This window comes from Chenopodium quinoa, unplaced genomic scaffold (genome assembly GCF_001683475.1).
Source record: "Chenopodium quinoa cultivar QQ74 unplaced genomic scaffold, ASM168347v1, whole genome shotgun sequence".
In the NCBI taxonomy this organism is placed as follows: Eukaryota; Viridiplantae; Streptophyta; class Magnoliopsida; order Caryophyllales; family Amaranthaceae; genus Chenopodium; species Chenopodium quinoa.
The window spans coordinates 140662-167743 of NW_018743893.1; the positions used below are offsets into that span (position 1 = coordinate 140662).

At 40.1% G+C, this 27082-nt stretch overlaps 1 protein-coding gene across 2 annotated transcripts; it reads right to left on the minus strand.

Moving 5' to 3' along the window:
* Positions 1–298: 298 nt before the first annotated feature.
* Positions 299–5769, minus strand: LOC110686631 (boron transporter 1-like). Of its 2 annotated transcripts, none has more exons than XM_021863232.1 (12): positions 4183–5769; positions 3919–3967; positions 3636–3828; positions 3404–3542; positions 3015–3180; positions 2725–2891; positions 2415–2588; positions 2197–2292; positions 1952–2089; positions 1545–1864; positions 1189–1459; positions 299–1099 (listed from the first exon to the last, which is right to left on the minus strand). In XM_021863232.1, exons 3-12 carry the CDS (start codon positions 3710–3712, stop codon positions 788–790), a joined length of 1860 nt encoding a protein of 619 aa, XP_021718924.1. In that variant the 5' UTR covers positions 3713–3828; positions 3919–3967; positions 4183–5769; the 3' UTR covers positions 299–787. The 2 variants fall into 2 exon arrangements, with proteins under 2 accessions (XP_021718924.1, XP_021718923.1); XM_021863231.1 differs by having other exon boundaries at positions 3932–4014; positions 4183–5768.
* Between the last annotated feature and the right edge of the window lie 21313 nt (positions 5770–27082).

A 27082-nucleotide genomic window follows, 5' to 3' on the forward strand; every position in this document is an offset into this window, starting at 1 on the left:
CTGGTCACTGACTATGGAATTCACAAGAGTTCAAATAATTTCAGTAACAGCAATCAACAACAGGAAGTACCAATGATTAATTACCTGAGATGCAAGTACTGAGCTCATCAGGGTATTTTACCTAACACAAGGAATCTGATCATAGTGCAATCCATTTCATGATCATATTCCTCTTAGACTGCAGCATTTTTAAATCATGTATATGAGAGTAAAGATTTAGATATTCAATCAAATCTTTAGATAAATTTAACATATCTGATAGAAGATATAGTAGAAGCTAATATTCTATTACAGCATCTTCTATCATATCTTCAATCATTATCAATGCTGCTTACAGAGTTTTCAGACAAGAGATCATGTTTTTCTTTACATGATTACATCACAGGAGATCTTTTTAAGAAGTGCTTCTAGTAATACACAATGCATATTTGCGCATTAAAAATGATTGGCAGCGATTCTGATCTGTCATTCTGTGATATGTTATGCTAAACCAATGGTCAGAATTTTTGTAATGCAACTGCCGCTCTCATTCTTCAATTCAATCATAGCCAAACAAAAAAACGTAGGAATTCAGAATTCTTAGTAGAGGTAACTTTGATAATTGCTTCTTCATTATCGTAACATTGACTATCCATCATCCTTTTGACACAACATTACAACAGACAATCTACACAAAATGATTGGTTAGAATCAGAACTACTAGCACAAAACATAAATGTATATCTATATTTAATAGGCCTCTCGAGCACTTTCACAAACAGCTATACTATCAAGGGAAATAGACTTCTTAGCTTGAAGATGAAGCATGACCATTCCTTCCAAGTGGTGAAGGTCGAGAACTGGGAATTTCCATTATCTCAACCCCTTCTGGGCTCATTCCAGGACTTTTCCCCTTCCTTGGTTCAGTGATTCGAGGACTGTATACTCTATGAGACAACCCTGGGCTAGAAGCATGCCTTAAACTCTCTTGAGAAACTGGGGTAGAACTGCTTATCTTTGGACTTTGAATGTGGCGGATTTCACCTCTGCTCCTTGTCATAATATCGTCAAGGAATTCTCCTGATTCCATTTTAGTCATAGAAGCCTGGGGATCTTGACCCTATGCAGATAGTAATTAGCAAGCAGAACATAAGTGGTTGTCTAATTAGTCTGAAGAGAAAATCAGGTAGAAGGATTGGGAGAGCTTACTTCAAATGACATTTTGTAGGAAATGGCAGGTGCCTCTTCGTATTCAGCTGCATCCAAATCCTGAAGATGGGCTCCCTTGAAAAATCTAGGCAATAAATACTGTCTTACTGGGACAAGTAGCATAATCAACAAGGGGAAAAGAACTCCTGCTATTGGGATCCATGTTATGCCAAAACACAGCAACAAGTATACAGTCTGAAAAATCGTGAAGAGTGCAATCGTTTTGAAGGGAACTGTGTCAATGAAGGTTGCATGCTGCTCGTCGAGCAATCTGAAAAATGTCAACAGGAAACAAATGTAAGATAGCAAGGATAATGAGACACTCTGCATGAAAGTTGGAAATTAGAAGTGCATACTTATATCGTCGACCAGGAGCAGTGAAGAGTAACAATATTCTATCCCAACACTGATTTCCAGGTAAGCTTTCAATGGCCATGAAAGCAAAGTATCCCCAAAGAACTGCTGTTGGGATTCTTTTTATAACAGGCATAGCTGCTACACAGCCACCAACCATTACAGCTTGAAGCAAATTGCTGAGGCGTTGTTCTTTTACTTCAATGGGTAAAAGGTCATCTACGTCCTTGTCTACATCAAAAACAGTTTCATCAACCGGTGTGTCAATGCTGCCACCCTCTGAGAACTTCTGTACTGTTGATTCTTTCAACTCCTTAAGTCCCTGTTAGGAATTCTGAGTTCAACATAAAGGAAGCAACACTATAATCCTTATTAATACTAATTAACAGATTTAGGTCAGCTATTTTACCAGAGAAGATGGTATCTGATAGACAAGAGGTGTCTGCATATCCTGGTAAGCGTCTTGCATGTTTCTGTATAACTGACCCAAGTTTGAATTCTTCTGTATGCTATCTCTTGCTGCTGCTACAAGCTTGTTCCTTAAAAGCTGTATCAAAAGCCAGTAAATCATCTTAGAACTGCATTTCATATAAACAGGTTTCAAAAAATGTTTGTCGTAGTATAACTATTAGCCAAGTTATGAGTGAATGATACCCGGTGTTTGAGAGTAGCCAAGCTTCTTGTATGCATGGGAGATTGAGGAATGACTCCATTTGAGGGGGGAATACCAATAAGACCACAGAATATGACCTGTGGAATGTCAATTTGACAAATAATATTAAGCTTTATAAAACTTTAAACCAAAGTAGACAATTAAATTTTACTTCAAACATCATAAAGAAATTGGTTCAATCTTGGGATAGAATACTTACCAGAAAACCAAGGAGAAGGAGATCATAATGATAGGAGGAAGGTTTCTTCAGGTTAAACTCCTTTTGTTGAGCCAATTGAGAAGCAACACTATGATCGAAATAATAGAGGACAGCAATCATGGTAGCTGGGATAAATGCTCCAACAATGTACAATGCAGGCACTTCCAGCATTTCCTGAAAGACAAGAAAGATGTACTTCTTACAAGGATCTGCAGCAAGGAAGCATAGATAAAACTATGTCTTCATTCCGAAGCAAACACACTTTTATCATCTGTTATATAAAATACAAGATGCAACACGCTATAAACACCTTGATGACAGTCCAATTTGAATAAGCACCAGGAGACCATGGATTTGGACTGAAAAGACGCCTAGGAATCCCATCCGGAACGTTATGAGTTGGTATGTACGATATAGCAGTCCATACCAGCACCATAAGTGGCACACCATAATCAGCGATTAACCCTCGTAACCAACCTGTTCATTTTGAATCAAGCAAAGTTTAATAATACGTTAAAGGTCAATTTACATTCAGCAAACCTAAAACACCCTTTTCTATCCATAGGATCAAGAATAGAGATCCAAAGAATGAATGTATACCTGCACCATAGCGCCATGATCTAGCTTTACGACTTTTTAATGCAGTTAATAGAAGGCCAAACGACAGAACCAACGCAAACATTCCATTGCCAAAGCGCCACGAAGGAAGAAATGCAGTCTGATTAGGATTTTCTCTATCAGGTATACGGAACTCTTCCACCGCTCCCTACGATGAAAAGTTTGGTCGAGATCAACAAAGGTGCTTCTTCCAATTAATTAAAGATAAGTGGGTTTTGTTTCAAAACTGTCCTAGAAAAGTCAGAAAGGATCGGTACAGCATTGAACATGTCAAAATTAAGAAATTCTGACAGAACGTATTTTTATACACTTTAGATTGATGATGCTCTTAAAAAATCAATAAGAAGATATTACAAGCATATCATACTCACACGAATTGCCTGCTGCATGAAGAGCATTGCTATAAGCAGGCCGAACAGCTCACCAGCTATGCGTGTAAATCTATTGATGATAGAGCATGCTCCCAACACAGCCAACAAGAAAAGCAGAAAGGCTGTCCATACACAAACCCTGCATGCACAAATACAGGCATTTAACAATAATTCAGCAAAGCTTTTTCTCATATACTCCATATATTATAGTTGAGCCTTCCAAACTACCTACCAGGCGGTCCAAGCCAAGTAAAGCTTGTGTCCCAATTCTGTCCTCTCCTTGGCAAAGCTGTACATAAATGTATACATAATAACTGTTGGTTCAGCAACGCCTAGAATAAGCAGTGGTTGTCCTCCAATGATTGAATGGATGATGCCACATATTGCTGTTGATGCTAGAGTATGAACTGCTGTCAAAGATCCATCTGCAATAATAATTGAACAAATCATGTCATTTTAAAGCTTGATTGACACAGCATCAATAAGGAATGCATTTGTTCCGCGGATAACTTAACAGTGTGCCAGTACCAGTAGTTCTTTCCAGCTGTTCCCCAAAAGATATGACTGGAATTGAGGAAGCAAAGAAAACATAAGTTGTTGGAGCTAAAATCCTGAACCAAGACATGAGCAGAGTGAATATAAGCTTCTTATTGAGTTATAACTAGCATGTCTTTGATAAGTAGAATTACTCACACAGCCCCTAGTCAGAAAGGACTATCAAAAGCTCAAATAAAATGGCACAAGACAGTAAACTAATGGCAAAGAATGGTGTAACAAACCTAATTCCAGCACGAAGTCCCCCAGTCCAATCTTGCTTGTAGCAAAGAAGTCTTGCTTTAAGATCATTTTTAATTCCGCGAAAGGGAACAAAAGTTTCTTCCATGATCGATCAATCACGTCTACAAGCCCCCCCTCCTTCTAAGGATATACTATAATATCCCAACTAGACAAGGACACTTAAAAAAGAACTGAACTCACTCAAAAATATCGAAGTGACTCGAGAGGCAAAAGAATAATCAAGTTTCCATAAGAAGAGATAGGCCCAAGATTATTATGGATAGAAAGCTAATGGTAGGTGATCAATAATCAAGAAGCAAAATATTTGGTTCATCTTGCTCATTGGATGTGGTTTAAGTGGTGAGCTTTACATCTTAATGAACCTAAACCTATGCTCAGAATAGATTTGGTTAGTTGATATACAGCAATAAATGAATGAAAGAATAGTACTTGATCAAATTGATTGAAGAGCAAACAAGTATCTATTACTTACTTGAGCTCCATAACTATGTAAACAAAGATGACTAACGAGTCGAATCCATAGATATACAAGAGAGTAAAATTTAGCGGAATAGACCAGCAAATTCCATCAACTAATATACCAACTAGCGGCTAACTGCAACAGATTTCAGATTCATTCTAAAACTGATACTGAAAAATCATTCACAAAAAGCCCTCATCAACAAGCACCCACCAAAAAACCACTCAAAAACCAAACAATCAATTACATAATCAAGCTTGATACACTCAACAACACTGCCTCAAGTTCAAGAACACGAGGTTATAGGCAACAAATTTAACGAAACCCCATTATCTCAAACTCAATTAAGAATGGATTACGACAGCTTTGAACAAATGAGCATCCCACAAACGAAATGACAACTCAGAAAAGAGAAATTAACGAAATCCCATGACTGAAAAACAGCAATAAGGCTGATTCTAAAGCGGATTAAAGCAAATGGGATCACTCCAAAGTAAAAATTAGCGAAAACCCGTGAATATAAACTGCAGAAAGAGTGTTCTAGAACAAGTTAAGGCAAATGGGCATCACCTAAACAGATGAAAGACAACTAAGAAATCAAATTTAGCGAAAACCCATGATTATAAACTGCAGAAAGAATGTTCTAGAACAAGATTAAGGGCAAATGGGCATCATAAAAACAATCACAAAACGTAAATTAGAGAAAACCCATGTACGGAAACTGTATAAAGAAATGATTTTGAAGAAAATTTGGCAACTGGGTACTAAAATTGACTGAAAATGAAGCAGAAAAATTACATTTGACAGCAGAAAATGAAAAAACTGACAAATTAGAAACGGCAATGAAGGCAGAAAAGAACAGGGTAACACAGCTATGCAGGCAATAAATGAGCAGAAAGTGAGTCAAAGAGAGAGAGATTTGAGGGAAATGAAATGGGGATGTTGGTGTTTGTGGTGAGAGAAATAATGTGAGAATAAATAAGAAAAGAATTTGAAAGAGTTGGGACTTTGAAATTGAGTATGGGAAAAAGAAAAAAAAAAAGAGGGGTCAAATTAAACGCAAGCTTATTAGGCGGGGAGAGAGACTGATTGAATTATTAAATTAAAGAGTAAGCATAACACAAAATGAATGCACAACCAATGTGACATCCACTTATTTTTATATGATTTTTCTTAGGTTTTAGGCTTTTGTGTGTAGCCTTTCTAATCACTTAGCTAAATCATTAACATTTTTTAAACGATGATGTCTTTTTTGTACTAAATCATCATCCAATGCTTACAAAGTATGAATGTCATTATTGTGGATCGGGTCCACATGATAATTATGATATAGTATTTTTAATTTTTAGGAAAATTTGTCAAATAAAACCTTTTAAATGCATTTTTGCGAGAAAAAAAAAAAAACCTTTTAAATACATCATTTTGCAAAAAAAATTTAAATTATAATTACACAATGCATTTAAAAGGTTTTTGTTTTTTTTACAAATTTTTCTAATTTTTATGATGTATACAGTATAATTGATGGTCTAATATGTGTGGTATTGCAACAAAGTTTGTCTAGTACTCCCTCCGTTTTTAAATACGTGCTCCACTTTTCATTTCCTGCCGTTTTTAAATATTTGTTCTATTTCCTTATTTGGAAAGTTTTTACAATATTTAATCCATTTTTCTCAACTAGTGGACCCAACATAAACCATATTTTATTAATTTCATATTCTTTCTCTTCTAATTCTCTCAACTACTTTTGCTTTTTATAATTTTTTATTCTTTCATCTATCCACTACCTCCATATTTTATTTTATTTCCAATTTCTCCTAAAACTCCGCTCATAGAAAAATGGAACAAGTATTTAAAAACAAAGGGAGTATTTCTATTAATCACCCGTCCACCCTATATCATGCTTTTCATCTCTGTTTAATACTCTCGCCATCTTTTTGTTAATGACACGCGTGATTTGTTGAAAAACTTATTGAAAGAGCTTTTATAAAGTTTTGTCGTGTAAGTATATTACATAGCTTATTGAAAGACCTTCCTAGGCTCAAAAAGCACCTCCTCTTGAAAACGTTTTTTGAAATTACTTTACTCATATTGAATATTTGGGTTTTTTTGTTAATACATACGTTGAAATAAGAAACAATTAACAATTATTTGTCTAAAAAAAAATATCACACAACCTGCAATTTACAATCAACTAGTAAACTAGTTAATACAGGTAGTTATATCAATCGGCTACCAGTTAATTACCAAATAGGGTCAAAAGTCATCCGTTGTAATTCCTCAAAGTCCCGTCGTACCCTAAGTACACCTAATCGTAAAGTTTTGTTAAGATCTAATGCATTGTAGATATGATTGCATTCAATTCACAGATGTCTATAGCTTAGAAGGCTTGGTCATCACTTTGTGGGATTTAGGGCCTGTTCCGATTTACTGAAAACAACTGAACTGGACTAATTGGGGCTGAACTGAATGAATAGAGCTGAAATGAATTGTTTATGAGAGAAGAAAATTAGGAATTGAATTGAATTGAACTAATTAGAGTTGAAATTAAGCTGAACAAAACATACCTTTAGTAATAACCTTTTTTTTGTGACTTTAGATTACAAGTTTGATCCCCATTAATCACATTTGATTTGAAGTAGGGGGATTTCCTTACGTCTCGCATTTACTCTCAAACACTGACTTGCATAACTAAGCTGATATGACCTGTTAGGGGTGGTGGTGTAGTAGGGCTATTCATCTTTCGATCTTACAACAAAAAAAAAAAGAAAACATAAAAAAACAAAAATAATAAATAAATAAATAAACAGATGTCTAATACTAGTAGTTCGTACAATATACCACCCTAGGGTCCCTAGTATTGAGTTTGGGGGGCGGCCAAAGGGTGGGGGATATGCTTATGCGAGTTAGTAGTATTCTGATCTTATTGTTTAAAATTCCCAAAGTAACGGCTACCTACTCCAATCATACTAAACATTGTACTTATTAAAAACGGCCTTTTCACCATATATCATTGAGTTTTCACTTAATTTAACATATACCATAAAAACATTCAAATTCACCATGTACCACTGAGTTTAAAAACAATGTCACCAAATATCCAAATGACTAACGGCCGTAACTTCATTAGTCATTAAGGTTAATTATGTCACGTGGCAGCATATGATTGGTTCTTGTTTAAATTATTTTAAGTTTTTTAAAAATGAATTATTTATCAAAAAAAACTCAGTTAACCACCACACCGCAACCCAGCCACCCACCATGGCCCCAACCCCCGGCCTCCCCACGCCGGCACTTCCCGCCCTAAACCCCATGTCGGCGCCTCCCTAACCTCAAACCTCCCGTCGGTGTGTTCCTCTTTCCCTAAACCACCATCCTCTCAATCAAAAACCCCATCCTTCCCTCGAAAAGCCTCCCTTCGAACCCGCCGGCCGTCCAAACCCCTTCCAAATGTCGGCAAACCTAATTCGCCCCTACCCCTGCCATCTCCACCCTCCTCCTCCCCTGAATCACCACCTCGAAACCTTAAAACCAAAATCTAGAGTTTCGATTTTGGGGTTTTGGGGTGGTTATTTTCAACTAAACTGGGCGGCAACGACTGAAGGAGGGGAATTTGAGTTCGCCGACACGGGGGAGGGGGGTTTGGGCGCCGGTCAGTGGTTAGGGGAGGGTTTTTCGAGGGAGATAGGGGTTTTTAGGGTTCGGGAACGGTGGTTCAAGGGAAGGGGAGGAGCGCCAGCGGGGGTTTCGGTCGGATTCCACATCGGCGCAGGGGTTCTGGATGGTTTTCGCACCGGCGTCGGGGTTCTGGTCTGATTCCGCGCCGGCGAGGGTTATCGGGACAGGGTGGTGGCTGGGCCACCACGCCTTTGGGTAGTTGGGTTTTTTTTTATATTTATTTTATTTTATGATAATTAATTAAATAATTATTTTAAAATTAAATAATGATTTAAAAGGGAACCACTTATATGTTGTCACGTGGCATTATTAGCCTTAATGACTAACGGTGTTAACGTCCGTTAGTCAATTATGGTATGTTATGACATTTTTCTAAAATTGAATGGTATATGGTGAATTTGAAAGTTTTCGATGATATATGGTAAATTAAATGAAAACTCAATGGTATTTGGTGAAAAAACCGTATCAAAGATATTATCTCATTAATACAAATATATGATGCAAGTACTTCATGCCTCATGCAAAACTATCTTCTAACTTTGGATTTCTTTTATGGGCTCATTTAATTTTTGAATGCTATATGTACTCTCTTATGATAAGTTGATTTTAGCATAATACAAATAACAGGCTAGTTAGTTAGATACGTTTACACACTTCAAACCAACTTATCTTATTACATTGTCCATTTGTCCTTGTCTTTCTCCACCTCCTTCTCTTTCTTTAATTTGCTTATGGGGTTATTTAATTAAGGTCATATTATGACCATACATCTTTGTTTTGAAGTAGCGATTCCGTTGTCAATCTATCATTGGATGATCTCCTCGATTTATTTTTGTTAAACTTAGTTTGTTTTTGTTAAAGAAAAAAAAGACTTGATCAAAAAAACAATGAGTTGGATTTGTTCCAAACTCCATAATAGGCTTGAAAAAAATACTACTCTAGCCAATAAATTGATGACCAGCTCTAATTAATAAAAACTTATTTTTATTGAATTTTTATTTTATTATACTCGCTTATTTCATCAAACTTACTTAATTTTTCAAGAACATTTTTTTTTTTTTTTTTGGCTACAACGAAAACCCAATTTGGTAGATATTATTGTCACCAATGTAGATCCTACGCTTAAAATTTGGTCTACTATTATCTATGTCTGTACCTTAACATACGTTTTGTACCTTCTAAAACACTCAAGACAAACATTGTTAAACTATTCTACTCATATGTATCATTCTGTTCAGGAATAAGGATGATACTCACCGTTTGATAGTCAAGGGCTCAAGGCTCTATTGTTTTACCGCTCATACACTCATAGGGTAAATGTAAATGGGTAAAAAAATAATCTTGACTTGTACAACGCACATCCGATAGTAAATATTAAGATAGTCAAGCAAGGCTCTATTTTGGCCGCTCAATCCCTCATACACTCACAAGGTACATGTTAAAGGGTAATAAAATAACCTAGAATTGTTCAATGCACAACCGATTTGTAAATATTAAGATTGGCCACTCATATACTTACAAGCTAAGGTAAGGTGTAAACAGGTAAAAAATAACCTAAACTTGCACAACACACAACCGATTATAAATACGTAGTATTAAGATTGTCTTCGAATATATACTACCTATAAATTAGACTGTTTATGTCACATAGGATTATTAATTATACTACATATGGACCCAAAAAAAAAATAAAAAAAAAATGAGGCATGCATACAGAGAGACTTATGCAAGTTGAATTCTTTTTCTTGTCTACAAAAAATATCATGTCATCGAAGTATAAGTATGAAGAAATAGACATGTTGCATGAAGATAAGATTGACAAAACCATGTAGTCCGTACACGAATAGCACGATGCGCACATTTATCAATGGCATAGATTAGGTTTTAGCTATTACGTCTTTCAAAATTCGCAACTCAAAATCTAGTTAAACCTTGATAAAGAAACCTCTAAAGATAAAAGATTTTTTGGAATTGTTTAAGATGTTGTAAACTCTTTTTTCTCCATGATTTTTAAGTGCTTGAATTTAATTATATGTAACTCAATGTTGGTTAATCATAAACATGAATTTCTTTAGTAATTACGTACTTCGTACTAAAAAAAAATTAAATGTGGGAATTTGGTTTGTTGATGGACATCCACTCCTTGTACAATTTTTTTGATAACTAGTTATAAATAATGGTAATAACAATGAATTTGAATGTAAATTTGGAAGAAAATTAATGTTCATTCCTATTATTACTCAAGAATTCAAGATGACCCCTAACTCTGTCTAGTTTTCTTCATAACTTTTCATCTCCATTACCTCCCAAGTGGTAATGAATGGTAATGGAACAATAATGAAGAAAATGCAAGCTTGGGGGATGAAATTGTGCTCCCATAGCCCCATATAGAGATTATATAGTTTGTTTTCCATATACAATATACGAAATACGAAGTACTAAATTGCATTTAGAATTTATTCCAAATATCGCAATTTATTATCCACTACAACATAAAACGAGCAAAAGCAACGGTCAAATGCAACGGTTAAAGCTAATGCAACGGTCTGATGCAACGGTGATATCTAAGGCAACGGTTCAATGCAACGGATAAGGCTAATGCAACGTATTTGTAGGCTATTGTTGTAACACCCTAGAAATTTCTTTCCTTTAAAACACCTATTTTGCTCTTTTAAAATACGAAATAGGAAATTCTAAGACATTACTGCCACCGTGATTACGGCTAAGGCAAATATCAAAGACAAACAACGGAAGACTCTCTTTAAAACCATTCAAAACAAGTCAACTTAAAAAGTCAAACCAAATGAAAGTAAAGTCAACCAAAGTCAAACAAAGTCAATCTACAACTTGGAACCATTGTAGGCCCTTAATAAAACCTAGATAAAACATTTGAAAACCTTTGCGTTAATCTCACAAGCAAAATATATAATAATTAAAGCAACAAAACCACATCATATTCTTATGAAAACTAAACATGATTCGCTCTTCACTCATACCCATCATGAATATGCTTCCACACCTGAAAAACTCCTATTTACTTTGTCCCCACTACTCGCCATTAGAAATGGGTCGTCGTAGGGCCAAGATACAGACAAGGCCAAACAAACATACAACACACAATCAACAATGTTGAGTACATAAGCGTAAACAGTACACACTAACATGCTTTAATCCTATCAACACACAACTTACCTAGCTTGTTGCACCTGTTTTCAAGCACACAACACAACCAACAAAGAAATGGATAAATAAATTGCTTATTTAATTTGATTACGCATCGAATGGATTTCCCACCAAAATCCTTGCCCCAAATAAATTGAGGTAAACTACACCGAGAGCTAACCGGGTAGGCAAATGCCACATGAAGTGACTGGACGTCCTGCGCATTAAATTAATAAAAGGAAAATACAGCGTCCTGTACTCCCAGTAGAAGTCATGGTTAAATATAAAACCCCATAACTCGCCCCATATGTTCGTATTCGAGGTGTATACGTTCTAAGAGTTTTGGTGCCTAATCTCTTTCACTTTACATTGTTTACATATTTTTAGACTTAGTGACGACTCTTAAACCATAACACAATCAATCATAATAAATCATTCAAGCAATCAAACATACCAATTTAATTCTTGAATAATTAGTGACCATATAATTTTATGTTGAATCCTTTATAAACTACCTCGATGTTAAATAACACCTTAATTAAGCGCATAAAGCACTGCAAACCCTATCCCTTGGTGTTTAGAACATCTTAAGTGCACGTAGGCACGGCAATATAATTTATCCCTGTGTACCAAGACACTTAATAGCTCAATTCCCATGCTTAAAGCATCAATAAAAATTATATGAACCACAACAAAATTCTCTTTTTATATTCCAAACCAAATTAAACATTTAGTCTAATTAAACATGCTCTCAATCATGCCAATAATAAAAGTGTAGTTCATATTCAACATGCCAATATAATTAATTCCAATTTATTAGGGGATTTTTATCCACCAATCACCATCTGATACGTGGACCAACCAGGTTTCGCCACATGTCCTTCATGTAGGCCAATCGGAGCCTGCCACGTGTCAATCAAAGATACGTCCTCCATGGACCAATTGCGACGCGACACGTGTCCACCCATGCCAAATGGGAAAATCAGCCAACAAGGCCCAATGTTTGGGAAGCCCAGTCAGCCTTAGGTTTAACCTAAACCTAGTATTGACACGCATCCCAAGGCATATAAATATGCTCATTAATCCTCATTAAGGGGGATTACGCACATTTAACACTCTCACCTAGAGAGACTAAATTACATTTTCCGCATTAATTACTCCTTAATCAAGTACTAACTTGACCGTTGGAGGCGGATCTCCAACCATCCGGAGCATCCGTTTGTTTTGCAGGTACAGGCGTCCGGTTCCAGTCTCGAAATTGTAACTCTCCCGCGGGACATCAGAAAACCCCAAAACATTTTGGCGCCGTCTGTGGGGAGAGTACTTTTGAGATGGCATCCATGTCTGTACCGACTCCTGAAGAGAGGCGTCCCCTGGACGACCGTCAAGTTCAGTCGGACCATGATACTGAAGAAGAGTTTGAAGTTGAAGCTCATACAGCTTCATACGGGACCCTAAGGCCCCGGCGCACCCGTCATACCGAAAGGAAAGAACGGGAAGATCCTTAAACTGGACTCAGCGATCCAGTCGGTGCACCGCCTGCTCATCAGCAGCCGGCTGATAGGTCTGCTCCCATTACAAGGAGCGAACTCATGACCTTCATGAGGGGCTTCAAGGGAGAGATTCAGGAGCTGATCAATAAAAAGAGGCATGCTCTGGCCAAGGAGCAGTCGGCAAAGAAACCTTCCTCTTCAGGGAAGAGAAAGCCTGTTTAAGGGCGAGAGGCGACCCCTCATCCTAACTCAAGGAAGTGGGAGCCGCATGTCCTTAATTTCACAAAGTACCGCTTTCCTACTCCAGGAAAAAGGAAACCCGTTCGTCATATTCAGGCGGATGGGTCGAAGAAAACATATACAGATGCTCGGCTATTGCTAGAGCAGAAGAGGAACGACCGACTGTCAGAGTCGGCCTCTACTTCACATTTTCAAGACAGTCTGCGCAATAATTCTATGAGGTATACTTAGTCGCATCATGAGAGTCAGATAGGCGGTACCTCTCGTCAATCTGGTTTTCATAGTGACCAGGCGGTACCAAACTTACCATTTGTACCACAACTAGGGGTGTACACCGGTCCAAAACCGGACCGGACCTGGACCGGACCTGTTTGGACCGGGGACCTGAATTGGGTAATTATGAGGACCGGGGACCGGACCTGAATTAACAGGTCCGGTTCCGGGCCAGACCTGAAAAATCAGGTCCGGTCCGGGTTTGGACCTGAATGGACCTATTTTGTGTCTTTTTCGTTTTTTTTTTAATACAAAACCTGTTGGACCTGCATATGGACCTGCATATGGACCTGTTTTATGATTTTTAGACCTGTTGCATAATTTAATAATTACATACAAACCAAAATTATCAATTACAAAACTACATAAAGTCTATAAAGTCCCAATTCTCAAACACCAAAAATACAAATGAGTCCACCGAAAATACAAATAAGTCCACGAAAACTCAGTTTCAATTTTTCAGAGTTTGGTTTTCTTCTTTTTTTTTTTTTTAATTACGATTTTCCCGGGTTTCAGGTCCGGACCTGAAAACCCCGGGTTTGGACCGGGTCCGGACCGGGATCGGGAACCTGGATTTTTAAGAACCGGGACTGGACCTGAATCAACAGGTCCGGGTCGGGTCGGGTCCGGTCCGGTTCAGGTCGGTTCAGGTCCGGTTTCAGGTCCGGGCCAATTTTTGTACACCCCTAACCACAACAACAATATTTCTTGCAGCCACCTCTGTTTGGAGGACATGCGGCAAAAAATGTCCAACCTATGGACTGGCAGCTACAGTTGCTTAGACTTGGGGAACAGCCGTCGGCCTTCTCCAAGGAAATTACTGAAGCTGCTCAGCCGGCCAAAGTGAAAAATGTGTTAGTAGGCGCCTATGACGACACTACTAACCCAGAAGACCATTTGATGGCATTCACCAACCTGATGTACCTTCAAGGGTTGGATGATCCCACTTGGTGCAAGTGTTTTCCAGCGACTCTTAAAGGAATCGCACAACAATGGTTCGGCAACCTGCCGACTGGTTGTGTGAATAACTTCAGGACTCTTGCTTACTTATTCACCTCCAACTTTGCCATGAACATACCTGCGAAGAAGACAACCCTTGATTTAGGGACAATTCAGCAGGGTGAGAAGGAGGGGCTTTGTTCTTACATCAGGCGGTTTAACCTGATGAGAATACAGATTCAAGGGCTACCGGATGAGGTGGCCTATACTGACTTTTTCAGAGGCCTCAAAGACGGGTCGACCTTCAAGTTTGATCTGGTTCGAAAGAGGGTGGCGACTCTTCAAGAAGCTTTGATTGAAGCAGAAGCCTATATATAGGCGACTGATCTTTGTAGTACGGGAAAACATTCGAACGGGAAGAGCTTCGACAAAAAAGGACGACAGAAACAGTCGTCCAACAAAGATGAGAAAAAAAGAAAAGAGGTCTGGGCGGCTGATTCCTCTAAACAGCCGGCCCAGAAAAAGAAGAAAGAATTCAAACCATACTCCCCGAAGTATGCGTTTAACAAGGATAGCCAAGCTATCCTAAAAGAAATCAAGGGACGTATCTCAATTGAGAAGCCGACCCCCATGAAGGGTTCTGCGAGCAATTGGAACCAAGGAAAATTCTGTGATTATCATGAAGACGTTGGTCATGAAACCAACGAATGCATCAGCCTCATGCGGTATCTGGACCGCCTGGCTGAGCAAGGCGATCTTGACTCTTATGTCAAGAAATCCAAGGGGAACACTTCCTCGAAAAAGCAGTCGGTCAAAAAGAATCAACAGGCCGACAACTCTGATACAGATGATGCAGTCGTCTACACCATTGCAGGCGGCTTCTCAGGGGGCGGCCCCACTATTAGGGGCAACAAAGACAATATCAGGCGGCTAGACGTCAATACCGTTCACCAAGAACGGTCCTCCAAATATTCATTTCCTGAAATTGTAATCACTAAAGAAGATTTAGGAGGGGTAAGAGGGCCGCATGACGACCCTATTGTTATTGAATGTAAAGTGGCCAATCAGAGGGTTGGCCGAATCCTCATAGATACCGGCAGCTCCTCAGATCTTATCAGTAGCAAATGTCTGTTAAAGCTCAAATATCAGACTGATTGCATACATCCGGTATCCCACCCTCTAGTAGGGTTTGGAGGAGGAGGAGTCCACCCAGTGGGATGAGTGGATTTACCCATCCGCCTGGGTGAAAAAGGGGAAGGTCGACACATGGTGGTCCGGTTCTTGGTAGTTGAGGAACTCTCGGCCTACAACATGATTCTAGGACGACCAACCCTGAATAATTCCAAGGCTGTTATAATCCCGTCTCTTATGTTGCTCAAGTTTGAGAGGGATGATGGAACAGACGGCTCCCTACGGGGAGATCAGAAGATGGCCCGAGAGTGCTATCTCTCGGATATCAAGCCCTTTGTCATGGCCGCTGGGTCAAGTGGTGGAAAAACAGACCTTGACAATGTCAAGGAGAGTACGCCTGTTCAAGAAGCAGGCGACAAGAAGAGAAAGGCTGCCAGATGGGGGCCGCAAGAAAAGAGAAAAAATAGCAGTCATTGGCAGAGGAGCGGTCAGATGAATTCCGCCCTCAGCCGGTTGGTGAGCATACGGATCTGATCCTAGACGACTCGCGCCCTGACCGAACAGTCAGGGTTGGGACGACTGCTCTGAGAATTCTGGGTGATGACTTTCACCAACTTTTGAAAGAATACAAGGACATCTTTGCATTCAAAGTCCATGAAATGCCAGGCATCAGTCCTGACCTAGCGGTACATAAACTGGTCGTGGATCCTAAAAAGAAGCCGGTAAGGCAGAAAAAGCGGAACCATGGCGAAGAAAGAAGTCAGGCGGCAGCCGTCGAAGTTAAGAAATTACTTGATGCAGGGTTCATTCGGCAATGTTACTTCCCAGACTGGGTTGCAAATGTAGTGCTTGTTAAAAAGCCGAATGGTACCTGGCGAATGTGTGTGGACTACACGGACTTAAACAAGGCGTGCCCCAAGGACAATTACCCTCTGCCTAAAATTGATAATCTGGTCGACTCAACAACCGACCATGCTCTGATGAGCTTTATGAACGCCTACTCTGGTTTCCATCAAATTCCTCTATGGAAGAAAGATCAGGAGAAGACGGCCTTCGTCACTGATCAAGGGTTATACTGTTACACGGTCATGCCGTTTGGTCTGAAGAATGCCCCGACCACCTTCCAACGAATGATAAATACTGTGTTCTTTGATCAGATTGGGAGGAACGTCGAGGCATACATTGATGATATGATCGTTAAGTCTAAGCTTCAGATAAATCATCTGTCGGACCTCCGAGAAACTTTCGCCACACTCAGGCGGTACTATGTCATGCTCAATCCCAAGAAATGTGTATTTGGGGTTGAGTCTGGGAAATTTCTCGGATTCCTTATCAATAAGAGAGGAATAGAGGCGAACCCTGAGAAGGTGCAGGTGGTCATCGACATGCAGTCGCCTCGTACCGTCCGAGAGGTTCAGAAGTTAACAGGTTGTCTGGCGGCTCTGGGAAGATTTCTAAGTCGATCAGGCGACAAATGCTTATACTTCTTCCTGACCATTAAGAAAAAGGCAAGGTTTTAGTTTTCAGGTATGAGGGCGACAGGTATGAGTATGCTCTACGTTTCAGTTTTCAGGCCTCAAACAATGAGGCAGAATATGAAGCTTTACTAGCCGGAATCCGCATGTGCAAGGCGGCAGGGGCAAGAAAGATAGACGCCTGTTCTGATTCACAATTAATAGTGAGTCAATACAATGGTGAATACGAAGCAACCCATCCGGCAATGATCAAGTATTTACAGGCGGTACGACAAGCAGTCGGATCCCTTGAGGATTTTCATCTGACTCAAGTGCCGAGATCAGAAAACAACCAGGCGGATGCTCTTTCAAAATTAGCATCCTCGGCCTCCTGTGATACTCCCCGAACTGTTTTCTGGGAAGTAATGGAAAAAAGAAGCATTGAGAAAGACCTCATTGGAATCCTAGATAGAAGTTCAACCTGGATGGATCCAATCAGGGCATATCTGACAGACGGCACCTTGCCGGATGATCATCACCAAGCGGCTGCACTGAAAAAACGGGCAGCCGGTTTTAAAATGATAAAGGGATAACTTCACAAAAGAGGGTATCTCCAACCCTACTTGAAGTGTGTTACTCCAGAAAAGGGGCGAGAGATACTAGACGATCTTCACTCTGGTTACTGCGCTTCCCATATAGGCGGCAGGTCGCTTGCCCAATGGACAAGGCGGCAGGGCTACTTTTGGCCTACTCTAGAAGCAGATGCAATGGAGATGGTGAAAAAATGTGACAAGTGTCAAAAGTTTGGAAAACTAATTCACCGTCCGGCTACTGACCTCACTACCATTCAAAGTCCACTACCGTTTGCTAAGTGGGGCATGGATATTCTAGGTCCCTATACGCCTGCTACAGGTGGTAGGAAGTACATACTTGTTGCAGTCGACTACTTCACTAAATGGGTGGAGGCGGAGGTTGTAAAGGGAATCAAGACGAAGGATGTAATTTCGTTTATCTGGAAAAATGTCATCACTCGGTTCGGGGTTCCCATGTCTATGGTTTTTGATAATGGTCCCCAATTTGAGACGCCTGTTCTCAAAAGCTAGTTGGGTGACCAAGGTATCGCACACTACTTTGCATCAGTCGGCCGTCCATAAGCAAACGGCCAAGTAGAAGCCTTCAATAAAATCATCTCATACGGTCTTAAGAAGAAGATTGAAAGAGCCGGCGGCCTATGGGCGGATGAACTACCACATGTTCTCTGGGCCATTAGGACGACTGAAAAAGGGGCGACTGGAGAGACTCCATTCCTCCTAACCTATGGTGCGAAAGCTGTTCTTCCAATTGAACACTAAGAGCCGACTCTTCGAGTAATATACGACGAAGAGGCGAACTGGGAATCCATGCGCCTAGCATTGGACTCACTCCCAGAAAGAAGGGGCAATGCCGTCTTGCGCCATGAAATTTACCGTCTGAGAATGACCAGATCATACAACAAAAAAGTACACAGGCGTCCACTCAAAGTGGGGGACTTTGTACTAAGAAAAATGGAAGCAGTCGGTAGGGCTAATGAGTTTGGCAAATTAACTCCCAACTGGGAAGGACCCTACCGAATCTATGAAGAGGTCAGGGACGGTACCTACCGTCTGGAAGCACCAGACGGCCAACCGTTGCCTCGAACCTGGAATGTAGATAATCTTAAGAAATATTATTTTTGAATGATGTAAATAGACGAGGGCTACTTAATAAAAGTTTGCTGTTTCATTCAATTTTGTACTAAGAGGGGCATGCCTACTAACAAACAGTCGGCTACTCTCCATGTTTTATTTTCCTACTTAAGAGGGGCATGCCGTTTGTTCCACACAACCGGCTACTCTCCCATAACATGGTTCACCAAGAACTATCAAAGGCTTATGGCCGAAATGATCAGATCAGGCGCCATGCCAACTGATTCAAACGATAAACTAATCCGACCTGTCCCAACATCATAGCAGGCCTCCAGCGGCATCCATCTGGATGAAATTCGTCGCAGAGGGCAGCTCCCTTTTGGGTGGAACATTGTTCTATAAAATAATTACACGGCACCTATACAACTGTCTAACCAAGACAACCACGTAGCCGTTTCTCAGACAAGGATACCTCTCACTTAACCTAGTAATTAGGTCCAACAAGTGTTTGCAGTAACCATCCGTGTCAGCCGACCGACTGAACTACTTGGGATAAGAACAGTCGGTACCTTATGAGTTAATAGCCAACAAACATTGGCGAATAAAGGGGAACAATCGGTACCCACCGTTTGAAGCCCCTACTACTCAGTCACTCGGCGTCTAAGTAACAACCATGTTTAATTGGTCACTCCTTAAAACTTGGTATAAAACTAAAAAGGTGTTCATATATCGCCTGTTCTCACTAAGTTAACACAGAGGGACTAGCCGGCCCAGACCGCCTAGTTTCTCTCGCTTAAAACCATGGCAGGCGAGAAACCATCTTCCTACTTGGTTAATACTAAAAATGACAGGACCGCCCGCCTAAAGGGGATCCAGTCTTCAAAATAAGTCAGATACCAGTTGAATAAATAGCCGACTGATCGCCTAGCTTGGAAACAGACAACTAGTCGTCCAGGGGCATAGGCAGCGTGACTACCCATTACCTGTCTAGCGTGACTACCTCTTACCTGTGTGCAACTATCGGCCATGCAAGAAACAGTCGGTATAGTATGCAACTGGATATCAGAGTTTCGATACTTAGCAAAATAAAAGCGCAAATTCGAAGAATTCGAAGCATTTTGGCAAAAAAAGGCGACCTAAAATAATGGTCGCCTAAGTTATATTAACAGCCGGCCACAAAGACCGGCATAAATATTCAAAACCCCGGCCCCTTGGCCGGGTAAAAGATACAAAAGAATCCGGTCATTAAGACCGGCAAAATATTCAGAGCCCCGGCCCCATGGCCGGGTAAAAGAAAGAAAACGGCACGCAGGCCGAAGAAGACAAAGCTTAAGATGGGGGCAGATCTTCAATAATAGCAGTTGTCGCCTGGTCAGCATTCTTCTTGCTTGACTCGGCCTCAGCTGCATCTTTTTTCGACGCATCCACCCCAATCGGCACTATGGCCACTATCGGATCCTCATCCTCCATTGCCTCGTCCTCAGCAGCCGCTAGGATCTCTTGATTGTATCTGTCGGAACACTGGCGGTACGTTTTTTCCCATGAGGCAAAGTCGGCATAGGGGAAGAGGCGGCCCCAGGTCAGGCGCTGAATTTGAGCCGAATCTTCCATCATCTCTCGGACCAAGTCTTTCTTTTCCTGCTCGACCTTTGCCGAGAGCTTCGCAGTGAGACTCTTCTCCTGAGTCGCCAAGCGCTCTTTAACGCGCTCCAAGGATTTCTCCAAGACGTCGTATGTGGTCATTTTTTGGCGAAGAGGTCTCAGCTCGGCCTTGAGATTGTTGATGGTCTCCAGCTCATTATTTTTCTTCTGGGCCGCCTCCAACTGAGCCCGGATAGGAGAAGTAACCTGCGCCTGATAATAAAGAATATAAGTTGTCAAAATCTCATTTTGGGCAATTTGAAACATTTCCTTATCACAGTCAGAGGCGGCCATAGCTTTAGCAGCCTTTACCTCTTTGTTCTTCCTATCAAGCGGCTTGCGAAGGCCGTTCACTCGGAGCAGAGCCTGATCAAAAGGAAACAGGCGTCAGTTTTCAAACAAAAAACAGGCGTCCTGGAGTTTAAACGACAAGAGTATGCCAAGTATACCTCAGCCAGGATCCCTGCGATTCCGTCTAGGTCAAGGGTGCCGACACCCCTGACCGCCTCTCTCTCAGCCGGAGGGACGGCTTTAATCATAGACTTGGCCACCTCGATCAGGTCCGGTTCCTGAGAGCCGGCTGCATCAAGCATAAACAAGCATGTTAGACCTAGTAAAAGGGAAGCAAGTCTGAATTCGCAAGGACAGGTCCATACTCCTAGGCGGCCTTATTGGAGTTTGGGAGGGAGTGGCCGACTGTTTCGCATTCGCCGCATTTTTCTTGGCCGTGCCAGGAGAGCTCGCAACATTCGTCCTCCGAGTCTTGGAGTCCGACTGTTGGGAAGAAGAAGTTCTAGGAGTGTTCGTCTAAAAAAAAAACAACAAAACACGCGGTCAGTCTCTCCGTAAACCCAACTTCAAAAAGGAGAGTGTGTGAAAGGCTTGGAACTTACCAAAGGCGCCTCCTTGTTGGGAGAGTCGGTTGAAGATTGTTGCAAGATAGAGGCTCGCAACATAGCCGCCGCAGTCTTGGGAGCGGTGATCTTGCTCATGGCGTCCACTGCAAGGACAAATACCAAAGTTAAATAAAAAGTTATAACAAGTAATGCATGGCAAAAGAGAGTATTCGACAGGCCGGCTACCTCTTGGACACCGACTGCTGAGGCCACAGGCGGCCAAAAAGTACTCGTCATAGAGCCATTTAAAGCTTGGGACGCAGTGCATGGGTACTTGCTCTCGCACCCCTGTAGTAGAGTCGACCCTCGACTCTACTTTGAAGAGTCCTTTGTCCAGGATCTCTTTCTTAGCCTTTGGAGGAACAGGCGGCATGCTACGGCCGCCTGCAAGAAGAGGCGGATCCTTGTTCCACCTGTTGAAGCGCTTGTTCAGCTCTGTGTCTGAACTTTCAATGATAAGGAAGGTGCTTCGCCAATCCTTCCATTTATTTTCTTTACCTCTTGTCATGAGGTAGCCTCTGTGGCTCGTCAATTGATACCAGCCGGTACCGCCTGCCTTAGGGGTTCGGCTGAGGTAATTCATGTGGGTGAAAGCCTCGAAGTTTGGCTCCACCCCGTACAGTTCGCACCCGGCCACATAGCCGAGAACGTTGAACCAGGAGTTTGGGGCTAACTGCCATAACCCCAACTCATACCCATCCAAGATCCGCTGAACAGCCGGATGTAGTGGGAAGCGCAGCCCAGCTCTGATGGCCGCCTCGTAGCAGCCGAAGCAGGCGCTATCGTAGCTGGTACCAGCCGACCAGACGACTGTGTCCTCTGGATCCGGCACAAAAACTAAAAAGCCGGGGCCCATTGTGTGGTTTGCAATAAAGCTCCCCACTTTCTCTTGCATGGCCTTGATCCAGCCTTTTGGGACAGTGCAGTAGTAAGGGGTATTTTGCTCTCTGTAAGAGGCGGACGGCTCCGCCCAATTGTCCCCCTTCTCAACTGCGTGAGAAAGCCTCGCCTCTTGTAGGTGGTTGTTTTTCTCTTCTGTGTCTAGAGAAGTATGACCAGAAGAACTAGACTCGGACTCGTCCTCTGACGAATCCGAAGAGGACGACTCCTCTCCTCTCCCAGAGGGGCCCGCCTCCTCTCCTTCGATAGGAGCAGGAGAAAAGTTAGACATGTCAACTGTAAAATGGGTAGGGACCACCTTGACCCCTCCCTCAGAGCTGTCGGCGGTCAAGCCGCCTTGGTTTACTTCAGCATCTTGCACCTGGTCAGATGTCTCACTAATCGGCACTTGGTAGGAGGAGTCGTCTGAGTTTGTGATCCTAGCAGTTCTTTTTGTTCTGGGCATTATGTTCTGCATAGACACATAGACAGTCGGACTTTGTATAAAGGGCAAAGATTGGTTCGGAAAAGGGCAGGCGGCACTCCTAGTCCTAGATTCAGCCGTCCCCGGTGACCGGCTGATCACTAACCTAGGTCGTGTCGTGTGCTTCCGTGGTGCCATTTCAAAAAGGAAAAAATAAAGAAAAATTAAAAGAGTGAGAGAACCGACGGTCACCTGAACGAGTGAGAAGTTGACGAAGTTCTGAAAATTTTGAGAAAACGGCCGACTTGTCAGAGCAGGCGGTAGGTAGAAAGTATCCGGAATGTCAGAGCAGGTTCAGGGGTCCGAATGTTCTCTTAAAAAGTTCTCAAGTGTGAAAATAACTGAAGTCAACACACTCTTATATAGGCAAAATGAGAAGGCGAAGGGTCACTCCCAAATTCAAAATTTGAGCGGGAAACCTCTCGGCCTTTCATCAAGTGACACCTGTAGCAGGCCGTCGCCTGTTACGGTGCGACACCTGTCACAGGTAACACGTGACCAGTCACGTGCCACCTGTGAGGGGAAAATGATTAGGGGATTTTTATCCACCAATCACCATCTGATACGTGGACCAACCAGGTTTCGCCACATGTCCTTCATGTAGGCCAATCGGAGCCTGCCACGTGTCAATCAAAGATACGTCCTCCATGGACCAATTGCGACGCGACACGTGTCCACCCATGCCAAATGGGAAAATCAGCCAACAAGGCCCAATGTTTGGGAAGCCCAGTCAGCCTTAGGTTTAACCTAAACCTAGTATTGACACGCATCCCAAGGCATATAAATATGCTCATTAATCCTCATTAAGGGGGATTACGCACATTTAACACTCTCACCTAGAGAGACTAAATTACATTTTCCGCATTAATTACTCCTTAATCAAGTACTAACTTGACCGTTGGAGGCGGATCTCCAACCATCCGGAGCATCCGTTTGTTTTGCAGGTACAGGCGTCCGGTTCCAGTCTCGAAATTGTAACTCTCCCGCGGGACATCAGAAAACCCCAAAACATTTTGGCGCCGTCTGTGGGGAGAGTACTTTTGAGATGGCATCCATGTCTGTACCGACTCCTGAAGAGAGGCGTCCCCTGGACGACCGTCAAGTTCAGTCGGACCATGATACTGAAGAAGAGTTTGAAGTTGAAGCTCATACAGCTTCATAAAATGGGTGTGTGTGGTGGTGTGTGAAAATTAAAAAGGGGAGAGGGAAAATTAAAGGAGAGAGAAAATAAGAGGAGAGAAAGAGAGTTTATCTTTGGATATTTTTCACCTTGGGCAAGATCTAACTTGCTCATAAAATGGGTATTTATACCCTCTCTCTAAAACCTTCCTAAGCTTAAATTCTTTTTCTACCCTTAATGATCCCTTCTCCTATTCAATCTAGTCCTTTGACTTTCTTTAAATACCATTGATTTTAAATTTTTTTTATAAATTAATATGCCCCAAAATTTCTAAATAATAAAATAAAATATTTCCAAAACAATTAAATAAATAAAAATGGACCTTTAATTAAAATTAATTCTTTTTAAATTAATAAAATACCATAAATAATTCATTTCATATTATTTAAATGCTTCATAATATAATGATTTAAATTAAAATACGGGGTATTACAATTGCAACGGTCCTAACATAACCATAGCATCAGCCAATCAATTTTGGACCGTTGCATTAGGTGTTAAAATGTGAAAATGCAAAAATGCACTTTGTTTCCTGCTCCCATTTTTCTCGAAAATTTGAAATTGTTATTCAACAGGACATCATTATTTTCCGAAATAAATTCTTACCATGTACATACTCTTGATGTTTATCCTCTACTCTCTTTCTCTATCTATATCTATCTCGTCTCTCTCTCTTCAAGTTCCAACATCAAGCTTCAAATACTTTCAATTATCATCTTTTTTGTAAGTTTTTGTTATGTCAATTTTATTTCTTTAATATTTTCATATATAAAGTATTAATGTGTTTATTACAAATTTACTTAATTTTTGTTTATAATTATTGACATGCTAATTTTTGTTTATAATTAGCTATTACAAATCAATGAATATTTAACTAATGCCTTGTTGTATTGAATTATTTTATAACTAGTGTTGGTCATGCTATAGTTCTTTTCAAGTCCTTATCAAATCATTCAATTCTTCTATTTCTTTCAATTATGTTTTTAATTAGATTATTTTTCTCTTGGGGATTTTGTTTCATTTGCTCATCTATTTTTTTAGATTAATATTTATGGGTGTTTCTAAATTTAAGTGTTATATTTGGTTTGTGGATTAATTTAATTTTTTGATATTTAAATTAATTATATATAGGCTTGCTTAGTATTAACATATCATTGTATTATGACAAATATGAATTATTACCTTCTTTAGCAATTTTATCTAATAAGAAATTAAACTAACTTTTTTTTTTCTTTCTTTCTTTTTTTTTTTTTTAAATGTTGAGTGATATGAATAAATGATTTTATTTTCTAATTTAGTTGTTTGTTTTATATATATAGGTACATGGTGATATGATAGATGATGAACCACATGGTATACATCAAGGAGGAAGAATGATGATGGGATTATTGTGACAATATTGTCAGACAATTAGATACATATAAAATTAGGTTTTATAATGTCCTTATATAGGTTTATATATTAGTAAATATTATGTGAACTATTTAGATAAACATTTTGGGTATCGAATTGTTTGCACAGTCAAACATCAATGTAAAATTACTTAATGTGTATATATATACATCTTTCTAGAGAAAATAAAATGGTTGTTATATAATTATGTTTACAATATTTGTTCTTTGTAGTTTTATTGATATAATTGTCTTATTTACTACGAGCATTAATAATGCAACGGTTCTGTAGAAAGTAATGGGTGTTGCTCTAGAACTAAAAGACCATTGCATTAGGTCTATTGCAACGGTCCGTATGATTTCTAAAGAACTGTTGCATTAGATTTTATTTACCGTTGAATTAGGCCCTGATGCAACGGTCCATGCATGGTTAATGGGATAGGACCGTTGCATTAGGTTAAATGAACCGTTGCATTAAAGCTCATGCAACGGCCGCAGATGCAATGGTCCTTTAACCGTTGCAATAGGTCTATAGTAACGGTTTTGCCCTATTGTAACGATTTTTAGGGGTTGCTTTGCTCGTTTATGTAGTAGTGTATTAGCTACCAAATAGACCAGTAGGTCATACGTACAGTATATGTTATCTTCACCTTGTATAAGGTATTGTGATCTAACTTCATAAAAGTTCATCATTTACTACTCCATTCCAATTTTATTTTTGTTTGGCATGGGTTGGATTTTTGTTATCGGGTTTTTCACCATATGCCCTGAGTTTTTTGTTTATTCCCCATATACCCCTGAAATTTTTTAAATTCATCATATACCTCCGAGTTTTCACAAAAATACACTATATACCCTTAATGACTAATGATTGTTAATTTCATTAATCATTAGGGTTAATTATGAACCGAAACTACCCTAAATACATTCCCCTACCCTCGAAACCACCCACATTCCTTTTTTCCACCCCCAAAATCACCCTAAAGTTCTTTTTCTCATCCTCAAAATCAATCATACGGATATGGTTATGGAGATTTGGAGTGGTTTAGGAGGCTGATGAAAAGAGAGGAGTGGTTTAGGATGAGGGGGAGAGATTTCAGGTGGTTTCGATGTATAATCCACCAAATTCCACTCATCTTATTTTCATTAGGGGTATATGGTGAATTTTTGTAACAATTTAGGGGTATATGGTGAATTTGAAAAATTTCATGGGTATATGGTGAATAAACAAAAAACTCAAGGGTATATGATGAAAAAACCGTTTTTTATCGATCCAATGTGATTCATCATATGAATTGTTATCTTTATAATTCGGTATGGTTAATTGATCTAAAATGAATATATGTTTCTGATTTCATCTGATTTAACTTAAAATTAGCTGACCTATTCTATTATAACATGGTCTAATACTCTAATTCTAACAAGCATACGTAATAAGAATAACTGAATAAGACAAGACCACAAAGCCAAAACCGTGGTCCAATATAATGACAAAGAGCATCACTATTCTACGTACGTCAAGTACCTATTTGCATCTCCCCTTTCTCAAAGAGGACTAAATTAAATTCAAGTATACATGCATAATAATAATCAAGATTAAAATCAAGCTTATGTAAGTCCGATGGGCAAAGTGAATAGTTTATCATAAATTAATTAAATTGGTGCTATAACTATAAGTGGGAAACATTCAAGGCCACAAGCTTGTTGGTAGTTTTTGGAGGTACATATAACATATTGACATGATAATGATTTATGAATTGAATTAAATGAAACCTAATATTCTCATCTTCATCAACTTGTACTGTAAAAGTGGACTACCTTAGCTTAGTTTATCTTGAAGATAAGAGGACTAAAAGTGTATTGGTGCAAATCCCATCTAACCATCTAATCGAATTATAAAGAGCATGATAAACATTAAG

What these genes read in the sequence shown, in the direction of transcription:
- LOC110686631 (XM_021863231.1), bottom strand. Translation starts at nt 4,286, where the DNA reads ATGGAAGAAACTTTTGTTCCCTTTCGCGGAATTAAAAATGATCTTAAA. An exon ending in TACTTGGCTTGGACCGCCTG is followed by an intron (nt 3,543 to 3,635) that starts GTAGGTAGTTTG and finishes TTGTGCATGCAG; the next exon opens with GGTTTGTGTATGGACAGCCT. An exon ending in CAAATTGGACTGTCATCAAG is followed by an intron (nt 2,589 to 2,724) that starts GTGTTTATAGCG and finishes CTTGTCTTTCAG; the next exon opens with GAAATGCTGGAAGTGCCTGC.